The sequence below is a fragment of the Salvelinus namaycush genome, chromosome 29 (genome assembly GCF_016432855.1).
Source record: "Salvelinus namaycush isolate Seneca chromosome 29, SaNama_1.0, whole genome shotgun sequence".
Classification (NCBI taxonomy): Eukaryota; Metazoa; Chordata; class Actinopteri; order Salmoniformes; family Salmonidae; genus Salvelinus; species Salvelinus namaycush.
The window spans coordinates 31,771,754-31,784,594 of record NC_052335.1 but is presented as its reverse complement, the minus strand read 5'-3'; the positions used below and the strand labels follow the sequence as shown (position 1 = coordinate 31,784,594).

Sequence of the window (12,841 nt, the reverse complement as noted above, 5' to 3'; positions counted from 1 at the left end):
GTTATGGTCATTCTATTGACAAATAGACAAAACAAACAGACAAACAACAACTACATGTTATCCTGAGGCAGACAGTTATTTGAAGGGTTAACTACAGTTCTCAACTGCTTATGGAAAGACTGACTTGAGCAGCCCGCCAACAGTGGCACACTGAAACCAGACGATTCAAAAAAGAAACAGGCAAGCCTACAAATCGAATGCGTCATCTCCCGAGGGAAACGTTTGCCGGATATTTTACCACCAGGCTGCGTATGCGCGCGGTTCCGCACAGAAATAATTATCAAACTTCAACTCAGCCTGCACACATACCTTCGATTCCACTTTCAAACCGTCTTCCTCTCGTTCTGCTTGCTTTTTCTGTTGGTCAGACATGGAAAATACTTTTACAAAGAAAACGAGAGAAAGACTATTATCATACTGACTATATTGTGAGACTGACTTATTCTGTACTTGACAGCTGTTCATTTTGGGTTTCAAATATTGGAGTTTTCCTCTAATTTAAGGTAAGTTGTTCTTTAGACTTCTCTGTTACTGGGATATGGAAGCAGTTGAAAATGTTGGAGGTCTTATATCTATCATGTACTTATATTTAGATTGAAAAATACATTTTCATATATAGGGGAACGTGGGGTAACAAGCCCCCCCTCTAAGAACAATGTTCAATTGCTGACACAAAAAAAACAACGTTTGGTAAAACTTTGGTATGGGGATGGTTGTACCTTAGTGCACCATCGGCCAACTTTAGGTGCACTAATGAAACATTGCATATTTGAATATTATGTTAGAATAATTAATTAACTATGAAGAGGAGTAAGTGGCTACAGTTTACACTTTTTTGGTTATTTAATGACATTTCGTTTTTAGAAAAGGACAGTTTTCCCAAGTACAAGGGTACCCCCCCCCCCCCTGAAGATTACTGTGTTAAAATCTATTTAATACATTTTATTTCGATACTTTTGAATAATTAAAAGCTTAAGTCTAGGTATATTTTTTGAATAACATACATCAAATATTGAAACAAAATGGCATTGCACATCTCACTATTAATATCCTCACTATGATGAGGTTTTGATGTAAGGCTTCTCTTTTCTTTATCGCTCCAAATCATGTCCAAATCATTCTAAAGTGTCTAAAAATGACTGTGTAACTCAATTAAGTTACTTGTAGATGATTTGGACATTATTTGTAAAATACTAATTTAGGTAGAATAGACTTGCATTAGATTGCCGTGGGGCCAGTTATTGGAGGGGGGACCCCCAAAACCCTCAACTTAAATGTTACTGCTTTAATCAAAACGGATTCCTATTTTTCTTCCTAAACAAGTGGATTATTTATATTTAGGCTCCGCTACAGGTTACTACAAGCTTTACTCCGTTGATCTAACACCGTGCATGCACGTAGGTGGAGTGGGATTGTTGGATTAGCGGACACCTTTTGGTAACATGGTATCCTCGCCAGTCCCACACCCATTCACAAGGGGGTGATAGCATCGTTTTTTTTTGTCTTTTCATTTTGTGAAAACAAGGAAGAATTGCCTTCCCTTGCTAGTAGCAGCTATCTTTAGCTTGACTAAAGACTTAGCAAGCTAGCTAGCCTTTTTAGCTTCCCACATATACACAAGAAAAAATCTGATTTGTAATTTAAAAAATATGCCCTAGCAAATATTCTCATACTTGCCGATGATTGAACTTAAAACATTATCGCAGTTTTATATGCTGCTTGTGTATTCATTCCCATATCAGCTAAAACATCATCGTGTTTTGGTCACAGAGTAAAAAAGCACATGGCTAGCTAGTTGGCTACAGCAATTTCTACCATTTCACAATATCCTGTATTCACTAGTTATTACTTTGAAACAAAACACCTTTTGGGGTGGATTCTTGTTGTTTGAACAATGGCTGAGATTATATTTAGTTATCAATGCAAAATAGGCTACTTTGATGAAGAGCCTATATATAGCCCATAGATCAAATCAAGGAACCAAGCCACACTGCCCCCACGGCTGCAGAAGGAATGAGCGTGAAAATGTTCAGGTAGTAAAAAAGTATGTTGAATGCCAGAGCGTATTATAAGAAGCCGTCCCGTTTGTAACTAAAAATTAAATTGCATCACTCCGAATCTTGCGTCGGCGTAGAACTTGCAGTAAGCTTAATGGTACATACATAAAACATTTATAGATGTAATACGATTATATATATGTAACGGATGTGAAATGGCTAGCTAGTTAGCGGGTACGCGCTAATAGCATTTCAATCGGTTACGTCACTTGCTCTGAGACCTGAAGTAGGGTTTCCCCTTGCTCTGCAAGGGCCGCGGCTTTTGTGGAGCGATGGGTAACGACGCTTCGTGGGTGTCAGTTGTTGATGTGTGCAGAGGGTCCCTGGTTCGCGCCCGTGTCGGGGCAAGGGGACGGTTTAAAGTTATACTGTTACATATATAGAACTTTTTAGAAATGACGAAATATTAGATCAACTTAACTCAGAATCGTTTTGTTAGTGACTTACACTACCGGTCAAAAGTTTTATAACACCTTCTCATTCAAGGGTTTTTATTTTTACTATTTTCTACATTGTAGAATAATAGTGAAGACATCAAAACTATGAAATAACACATATGGAATTATGTAGTAACCAAAACAGTGTTAAACAAATTCTTCAAATAGCCACCCTTTGCCTTGATGACAGCTTTGCACATTCTTGGCATTCTCTCAAAGAGCTTCACGTGGAATGCGTTTCCAACTGTCTTGAAGGAGTTTCCACATATGCTGAGCACTTGTTGGCTGCTTTTCCTTCACTCTGCGGTCCAACTCATCCCAAACCTTCTCAATTGGGTTGAGGTTGGGTGATTGTGGAGGCCAGGTCATTTGATGCAGCACTCCATCACTGTCCTTCTTGTCCAAATAGCCCTTACACAGCCTGGAGGTGTGTTGGGTCATTGTCCTGTTGAAAAACAAATGATAGTCCCACTAAGCGCAAACCAGATGGGATGGTGTATCGCTGCCGAATGCTGTGGTAGCCATGCTGGTTAAGTGTCCCTTGAATTCTAAATAAATCGCTGACAGTGTAACCAGCAAAGCACCCCCACACCATCAAACCTCCTCCTCCATGCTTCACGGAGGGAACCACACATGTGTAGATCATCCATTCACCTACTATGCGTCTCACAAAGACACGGCGGTTGGAACCAAAAATGTCAAATTTGGACAAAGGACAGATCAAAGGACAGATTTCCACCGGTCTAATGTCCATTGCTCCTGTTTCTTGGCCCAAGCAAGTCTCTTCTTCTTATTGGTGTCCTTTAGTAGTGGTTTCTTTGCAGCAAATCGACCACGAAGGCCTGTTTCACGCAGTCTTCTCTGAACAGTTGATATTGGGATGTGTCTGTTACTTGAACTCTATGAAGCATTTATTTGGGCTGCAATTCCCGAGGCTGGTAACTCTAATGAACTCTGCAGCAAAGGTAACTCTGGGTCTTCCTTTCCTGTGGCGGTCCTCATGAGAGCCAGTTTCATCATAAAACTTGATGGTTTTTGCGACTGCACTTTAAGAAACTTTTAAAGTTCTTGAAATGTTGAGAATTGACTGACCTTCATGTCTTAAAGTAATAATGGACTGTCGTTTCTCTTTCTTTGAGCTGTTCTTTCCATAATATGGACTTCGTCTTTTACCAAATAGGGCTATATTCTATATACCACCTCAACCTTGTCACAACAGAACTGATTGTCTCAAACTTATTAATAAGGAAAGAAATTCCACAAATGAACTTTTAACAAGGCACACCTGTTAACTGAAATGCATTCCAGGTGACTACCTCATGAAGCTGGTTGAGAGAATGCCAAGAGTGTGCAAAGCTGTCATCGAGGCAAAGGGTGGCTACTTTGAAGAATCTCAAATATAAAATATATTTTGATTTGTTTAACACTTTTTTGGTTACTACATGATTCCATATGTGTTTTTCATAGTTTTGATGTTTTCACTATTATTCTACAATGTAGAAAATAGTAAAAATAAAGAAAAACCTTGAATGAGTAGGTTTTCTAAAACTTTTGACCGGTAGTGTACATTTTTTTTAGATGAGACAGATAAATATTGTAGTCGAGGAAGAGTAGTGGCAGCAAGGGTGTTAAAAAATTGGTGACATAAAGTGGTTTCCGTTAGAATTACATCACGTTACCCAATTTTATTTTGGGGGGGAAATGCTCTAAAATATGAATTATTTGCATAGGTGCATGTTAATTTGCAACAGAGCTAAATAGTATGTATTTTAGGATGATTATATATTATATTTTTGTCTTATGGTCTATAGGTTTAAATGTTTTAAAGCCTAAAACATGTTCACAAGCGGCATAAAGACTCTGAATGATATGGTACTTGGCTCTTGGGTGAGTTGAGCTCCTGTAACAAAGGTATTATTAGTACTGCTGTTGCATGCTTTCATTACGTTGAGAGCTGCACAAAATCTGACATTCACAAAGCAAATAACCCTTGGACTCTCTGACCCTTCCTTCCTTTCGCCTATCTGCAATATTCACTGTGCCGTACACACGTAACTTACACTGTATACAGTAACACTTACTTAAAGCCCGTAGGTACCTACACTGTAAGCAGTAACACTTTGCTTAAAGCCCGTAGGTATAATGCATTATAATGACGTTCTAATCCATTATAAGACTATAGGCACAAATGAGCCTCTTTACTGTCTTGTTATCCTATTATAATCATCCTGACTAAAATAACAGCCTATTTGAGTCACTTGAAAATCTCCTACATACAGTAGAGAGGGACAAAACATAGCCTCATAACAAGGCATTGTAAAGGCTCATACATGCTTACAACAAGTTATAATGCATTATACCTGCAGATTTTAAGTAAATGGTTACCACTTATGCTTATGCATGTGCAGCGTATGCATGTGTATTGGCACTGGCAGTCAGTGAGTATGTACTGGTACTGTAAAGACATGTCTAATTAGTTCTCTGTCTGCCTCTACGACTACAGTCTCAGACCCCAGAAGAGCACAGTACTGGTGTCTTGGGCCGGATCGGGAGCTGGTTCTCCCCCTGGAAAGAAAGAGGGAGCCCCAGGAGTCCAAGTGACGATGCCTCTCAGTCCCCGACGGAAGACCAGAGCCCCAGGCCAGAAGGAGAGGGGGCCCAGGAGGAGCCTGTGAGGGGAGAAAAGGAGCAGCAGAAGGAGGGATCGAATTTCCAGCCTGCCCAGCGGCATCTCTCCAGGGTTTTTGAGGAGTGGAACGCGGCGGACGCCAGAGCGTCTACCCACAGGGACAGCCCCCTCTCTGCAGCCAGCAGCCACAGCGAGTGGGGAGAAGGAGGAGGTCCTAGGGAGGAGGAGTGGTGGATTGCCTCGCAGGGAGAGGAAACGGAGGAGGAGGGGGGAAGGAGCAGTGGAGCGAGCGGGAATCCTGCCCCGAAGAGGAATGCCAGCCATCTGACACGTGTGCTTTCATCTGCCCTTGAAGAGGGAGTGGCCTGGGAGGACTCTGACCGTCAGGAACACACCCAGGCCCTGCCCCGAGCCCAAGTCCAGGCAGGCAAGAGGCTGCATGTGTACCTAGAGGAGACGAGCCTGAGCCTGAGCCAGAACGGAACGGGCACCCACACAAAGCAGGAAGTGCCCCCCTCCATCATCACCACCAGGGTGAAGAAAAGAATTCAGGTGGTTTCCAGAGCAAAATCATCCAAGAGTGTTGACTTGTCATCAGAGAACACCAATACAAAGGAGAGGACCGAGGAGCGCAAAAGGATTTGTCTCAAAGCTGCTATAGGGATCAAAGGTCACAGCAGTTACAGTGCCCTGGTGGGAGTGTCACTGAAGTCCCCCAAAGAGACACAGACGAGCTCACATACCATCCCTGAGCTCTCTGGTGAAGAGGAGTCAGACAGAGACACAGACACGATGGGCCGTAAGAACTCAGGCAGGAGGCGGTCCAGGAAGAACTCCTCCGGAGACGGAGGAGGAGCCAGTTCTCAGGAGAATACGCCCACCAAACCCCAGCCTGGAGCCGAGAACTCACCTACATCATCAGAATATAACACACCTAAACCTGGAGACTCCACCCCCTCCTCTTCTAAAGACAAACATGCTTCAGTTCCCCAAAAAATACGCAGAGGGAAGGAGAGGGAGGAAGCCCAGGAGGACCTAGACGCACCAGTACACGCCACCCTGGTGGCCGTGGTGGACGGGGAAGGGGACATGGACGTAGACGTGGTCGACAACACTAGCCCGTGCCGGGTGGAGAGGCGCACGGAGAGCGCCGAGTCCAAACGCCGGAGCATGAAGGTGTCGCACAGCGAGGTGAAGTTCTTTGCGAAGAAAGTGATGGTGAACTCAGAGCAGCCACTGAGTCCAGAGGGAGATGAAGAACACATAGCCGTGAGCTTTGAGAAAGGAGGAATGGCTACAGAAAAGGTCACAGAGGGTCATGATACAGCTAAGGGAAAGGGCAAGGTGGAACCGAAGGTGGCCAAGAGGTGAGTTGTGTTTACCTGACTACTAGATTACTGTATTGTTGGATAACCTACTTCCTGACTATGCAGTTTAGGAATCAGATATGTTATTTAAATACTTTAAAATATTTCTGTTTATAGCAAAAAAAGTTAAATAATGATATTCTACCTGTAAAGGGAAAACTATCTTTGTAGTGCATCAAAATATGTCCTACATTTGTTGGCATTTCAACCACTATCTCCACTTAGCTTATAAAGTATTTTCCAAACACTAAATCCATTGAGATAGATTTTGTGTGTGATATAGAACAAATGTAGTGTATTTACAGCTAGATCAATTGAATATCAGGGTTTTTGTTCATATTGAGACAGAAAACATGCTTCTTTGTTTTCATTAGTCACAGACCACCTGATTTAAAGAAAGTGGACGAGGAATCCAAGACTCCTCAGCCTATTGGGCGGATCGCAGATAGGATCAGCCTTTTCGAGGGGAGAGCGATGGGGGTTGCCAGTCCCAGTAAGACTTACCCCAGGAGTGCAGATGTTTCTCCCACCAGGAAAGTCACAGAGCAGCTCATAACAAATGTAAACAGAGAGCTCGTGTTGCCAGATCAGCGGGAGAAATCGGTGGAACGTGGCGATGCCAGGTCCAGCTCGGCCCCCCCTGTTCGGGATAAATTAAAAACGATACGGGAGCGGGCTAGGAACTTTGCAGAGGCTCAGAAGATGGATGATAAAACAATGGTACCCCAAAAGTCCTCTATTATTGCAGGAATACCTGAAAATTCTACAGATTTCCCTGCTTCTGCTGTGTCAAAGATAACAAAACAGGACATTCAGGGAAAACTGGCCAGCGGGGAAAAGACTCCTACTCGTGTCACTCCGAAGGCAGAGATAACATTGAAACCAGCGGATCCAGAAACCACCCCAGTAGCGGTCATGCCAGTTCCTAAAGCAGATCAGACAGACTCCAAAACAAAGGACAAAGAGGCTACTGAAACAGTGGAGCTACCAAAGAGACCTACCAATATTGACCTAAATACTTCAGTTAAAGGGGGGAGTAGCTCAGACTCAAGCCAGCTGACACCTCAGGTGGACTCAATCAATGAGGTCAGCCCACAATCCAAAGCCAACAGCAGACAAAACTCCAGGTCAAAGAGACGGAAAAGCAAAGGAGGGGAGTCAGCCAATCACCTGAGCTGTGACATCAAACAGGAAGTGACAAACACTGAGCAGGAAGTGGTCAACAGCAAACAGGAAGAGGCAGGCACCACAAAGAAAATGGCCACTGCGTTTGAGCAGGACGATAATACAGTTACATCGCCACAATATAGTCAATCTGTAGACGTAAAATCAGATGTTAAAAAAGAGTCTGTTAGAGAAAACATACAGAAAGTAGTCATTAAAAAGCCAGCACCCTCAGACAAGCAGATTGAGTCATTGTCAGATGAAAAAGAAAATTCTAACAAACTGTTAAAGGAAAAGACGCAATCACCCACACCTCCAAACGTCAACAAAGACAATAAAATGGCTACCTCTGATCCTATCAGTGGAAGAAAGGGGCCCAATAATAAAACTGTAGACATTCTACCCTCACAGAGTTCCAAGGGAGAGAAGGCAGAGGGGGGAAGCTCTGAGACGACCTCTACCATTAAGACAAATCAAAATGTTTCCAAGGACAACAGCGAAACATCACTGTCTTCACATTTGCCTAAGAAAAAACAGACTCTTGTTCAAGACCCCTCTCGTGTGGAGCAAGGCTCACCTGTCCCACACGCTGAAGTCGACAACAGACCAATGCAGCCTGAAAAGAAAGCGGTGGAAATGGTAAAACAACCTGATAAAAATACAGATACAAAGTCAGAGAAGGATTTGCCTTCAGGCAGTAGACAAGACACCCCTGAGATAGCTGCTACTAAAGCTGTCCCACCCTCTGTAGCTCCTATTAAACCTCCAGCCTCACTGACTCCTATACAGCCTTCTCAGTCAGATAAAACTGCCAGTGTTGTCACTCAGATTGATGAGACAGCGATGGGAAAAGACAGTGATAAATGTGCAATCGAGCCTCCTAAGGAAGGGTCGTCTACACGTGTGCCTGAGCAGAAAACAAAATCTTATCATCAGGACCCTGTATTAGAAAAGCAGCAAACCAAGGTCTCAAAGCAAACCCAGTCTGTAATGTCATCTGAGGTGAAGACAGATAAACCTAGCCACGACACACCGACACACAGAGTGAGGCCTACCCCAGAACCCACCCCCTCAATGCCTAGCACTACAGTGCCAGTAGTAGAGAAGGACACCTCTGTAAAAACAGAAAGCAAGGCCTCAAATCCTACAGCGGTAGATTCTACTCAGAATCCTTCGGAGACCAAAGCCCCAGAAAATACAAAGGGTCAGGGGGAGAAAGAACTACCTGGGCCAAAGCCGAAGAGCAGTGAGGGGCCAAGGCTGGATGTTGGGAAGGAGAACTCCACAGCTGTAAAAACAGAAAGCAAGGCCTCAAAACCTACAGCGGTAGATTCTACTCGGAATCCTTCGGAGACCAAAGCCCCAGAAAAGACAAAGGGTCAGGGGGAGAAAGAACTACCTGGGCCAAAGCCGAAGAGCAGTGAGGGGTCAAGGCTGGATGTTGGGAAGGAGAACTCCTCTGCTGTAAAAGCAGAAAGCAAGGCCTCAAAACCTACAGCGGTAGATTCTACTCAGAAGCCTTCGGACACCAAAGCCCCAGAAAATACAATGGGTCAGGGGGAGAAAGAACTACCTGGGCCAAAGCCGAAGAGCAGTGAGGGGCCAAGGCTGGATGTTGGGAAGGAGAACTCCACTGCTGTAAAAACAGAAAGCAAGGCCTCAAAACCTACAGCGGTAGATTCTACTCGGAATCCTTCGGAGACCAAAGCCCCAGAAAAGACAAAGGGTCAGGGGGAGAAAGAACTACCTGGGCCAAAGCCGAAGAGCAGTGAGGGGTCAAGGCTGGATGTTGGGAAGGAGAACTCCTCTGCTGTAAAAACAGAAAGCAAGGCCTCAAAACCTACAGCGGTAGATTCTACTCGGAATCCTTCGGAGACCAAAGCCCCAGAAAAGACAAAGGGTCAGGGGGAGAAAGAACTACCTGGGCCAAAGCCGAAGAGCAGTGAGGGGCCAGGGCTGGATGTTGGAAAGGAGAACTCCACTGTAAAGACTATAGCCCCAGAGGTAAAGAAGCCAGAGGATGTGAAGGAGTGGAACACTCTACCAAGCCAATCACAGAGTGAGGACAGAGAAAAGACAGTGATGTTGCCCAATGGAAAGCTAGCAGAGGGAAAATGGGATGCACTTGAACAAAAGTCATCTACTAGTAGTTATACTACTACTGTGCAAGAAAGGACAGCTGATGACAAGCAAGGAATTGTGGTAACAAATTCTACACCGGTTGTGAATGTCGAGATCCGCCCGGTAACACAACCCGAGACAACCGATGAGAAATCAAAAATTTTCCCCAGTCCAGGCAAAGCTCCGAAGATACTCTCTTCTACTGAAACCACTAAAAAACAGAGCCCAGTCTCTCCCCAACATCCATCTCTGAATAAGCTCCCCTTACTGGGGGGCGGTGGCAGTGGCTTGCCCCTCCAACGCGACACCCCCTCCAGCTGGCTAGACGTGGACCATCGCTTCCCCAAGCCGAAGCACCTCCGCCCCGCTGAACCCAAGCTCAGCTCATCGGTCAGCGAGAGCAACCTCTTGGACACGTCCGGAGAACTGGACGACGATGACTTCATCGAGAACATAAAACGCCTTGGCGTGCCTTTCTCGTTGCCACCGCGGCAGAACCACCACCACCATCCTCCCAAGCCACCGTTCGCAATGCCCGCCATCCGGGAGGACCGCTTCGAGAAGACCTTTGACCCAGAGGAGTTCCAGTTCGGCCTGAGGAAGAAGAGGGAGTTTTCTGTGGAGACGACACAGAGTCTTCTGCCTAAGCTCCAGAGGAACCGGGTCAAAGGGGAGCTGAAGCCGGCCAGGGCCAGCATCACGGACCGGGACAGGGGCAGCATCCTACTCAAGAGCCTCGACACCCGTTCCAGGCTCCTCTTGGAGAGGGAGAAGACCACCATGGAGGAGGGCGAGGAGAAGATGAAGGAAGAGGGCGGGGGGGAGGAGAAGAAAGAGGAGGCGAAGGTGGTGAAACCTCGTATGTCACGCTTGGAGGGGAGCTGTATCCTTAGTAGCTTGAACAGCTCCTCCACCAGGGGCAAGAGGCCCGGAGATGGACCCCAGATGGACACCACTCCGGGTGGGGAGGTGTCTCCCACCGAGGCCCCTCACCTCCAGCCCAGCCCTTCACCAGTCACTAAGCCATCCCAGACTACCCCCACTTTCTCTGGGGAGCTCAGACAGGCATTGGCCAAACAGCCCAGCCCTCCACCACCAGTCCCCCAGACTTCCCCCACTTCCTCTGGGGAGGCTACCATCCAAAGTCGTAACCTGGGGAACAGGCCCACTGCCCAGACTGCTGTGGTCAGTGACTCAGCTTCTCCGTTCCCGTCCTTTAACGACATCAAGCTGCCGGAGTATTTAGAGAAGTACCTTCCTCTCCGAGAGCCTGCTGGGAAACTAGAGCTGAGCACAGGGCAGGAACCGCTCAACTCAGAGGTAGGTTTTCGACAACCCTCAATTCTATTGAGTAGCGCTTGCAATGCCTGTATGTTGAATCTAGCACTTTTGAACATCTCAATGGCAGTGTTTCTCAAACCTCTCTTTGAGAATCCCAAGTCATGTTACGTATTTGTTCTATTCCAGTACCAACACACCTGATACTCTAATCCAATGCTTAACGATTAGTTGACCATTCAGATGTGCGGGCACTGGCAGGTGTTTTGGGGAACACTGCCATTGAGATGTTTGAAAGCTATAGAGTGTGTGATCAATCTTGATTGAATGGTGTGAAATGCAAGCAGTGTAATCCCGAGTGGCGCAGCAGTCTAAGGCTCTGCAGTCTCTGTTTCGAATCCAGGCTGCATCACATCCGGCTGTGCTTGGGAGTCCCATAGGGCGGCACACAATTGGCCCAACGTCGTCCGGGTTTGGCTTTCCTGTTGATGATAAGAACATTATCATAGAACGCAGACACTCTGTTCCGTGTTTAAACATGTTATCCTATTTCAGTAATTGTTTTTGTATTTTCGTAGGTTTTTACGGGGAGGGAAGCATGTCTAACTGCCTCACACACTGATCCTTATCTGATGGGTATTTAATGGTTATTGTTTGGTTATATCAGGTTATTGGAGGGATGAAGCCACTTGAAGGAGGTGGTAGAGGAGACTTGAATATCAGGCCTGGACTCCTAATGCTGGATGGAAGACCTCCGAGTCTTCCTCTGGTTCCTCCATCCTCCCTACTCGAGGCCATGGCCCCTCTGGCTGGCCCACTAGGGACTCATACTGACCATGTAAGTGTGTGTGGCAGAAGGTGATGGGTGGGGGGGTTACACGTGTGTAATATTCATTAAGTATTATGTATAAAACAGTTATATTAATTGACTTAAACATGTCTCACAATAGTCAATAAAACAAACCAAAGTCAAACCATGAGTCAGAAAGGCCTGACCCACAAACAAGTACACAGTACGCAGTACACAGTCTCAGAAAAGAAAGCTATCTAGAACCTTAAAGGGTTCTTGGCTGTCCCCATAGGAGAACCCTTTAAAGGATACTTTTGGGTTCCATGTAGAACCCTTTGTACTGGAAGCAAAAACGGTTCTACCTGGAACCAAAAACCGTTCTACTATGGGGACAGCTGAAGAACCCTTTTGGAACCCTTTTTTCTAAGAGTGGACAGTACATAGTACACAGCATTAACTTAAACACTGATAAGCAGATCTAGAACCTGGATTTTATGACATTGAAGATAACCATCTAGAATGTCATGATAATTGCAGTATTCATGTGATTTTGGTGTTACAGAGAGAGGCTGTGAATGGATTCCATAGGCGACCAGGAAAGGTAGGCACAGCTTCAAACAGATATTTCTAATTGAAAGAATTAGCATTGAAACCGAATGGAAGGAGAAGCTATTATGTGTGTTCCTGTCCCAAATGGCACCCTATGCCCTATGTAGTGCACTACTTTTGACCAGGGCCCATAGGACTATACAGAATAGGGTGCCATTTGGGACTCTACCATTGTGTTATTGAAGACATCTGTTTCATATGGTTTCGCATCAAGGGAAAATGGGGTTGTTTGAGAAAGGAGCTATACAGATCTACAGCTGGATATGTTTAAGAACAAGCTATTCTGTACTGCCAAGAGCCATTTAAACTCTGTGGTAAAGCATTGCATTGTGGAATCTCAGGGGGTGGGGATGGAAGGCAGGCAGTTAAACATGTACTTTATTTTCTTT

General features: G+C 45.3%; 1 protein-coding gene across 1 annotated transcript in view; it reads left to right on the top strand.

Moving 5' to 3' along the window:
- The first annotated feature begins 262 nt into the window (after positions 1-262).
- LOC120024603 (beta/gamma crystallin domain-containing protein 1-like) overlaps positions 263-12,841 on the top strand; it is a 47,779-nt gene continuing 35,200 nt past the window's right edge. The window contains exons 1-5 of the mRNA XM_038968895.1: positions 263-503; positions 4,998-6,490; positions 6,865-11,095; positions 11,721-11,891; positions 12,406-12,444. Of these exons, the coding sequence (XP_038824823.1) occupies positions 5,916-6,490; positions 6,865-11,095; positions 11,721-11,891; positions 12,406-12,444 (5,016 nt within the window). The 5' untranslated portion in view covers positions 263-503; positions 4,998-5,915. The remainder of the gene's footprint in view (positions 504-4,997; positions 6,491-6,864; positions 11,096-11,720; positions 11,892-12,405; positions 12,445-12,841) is intronic.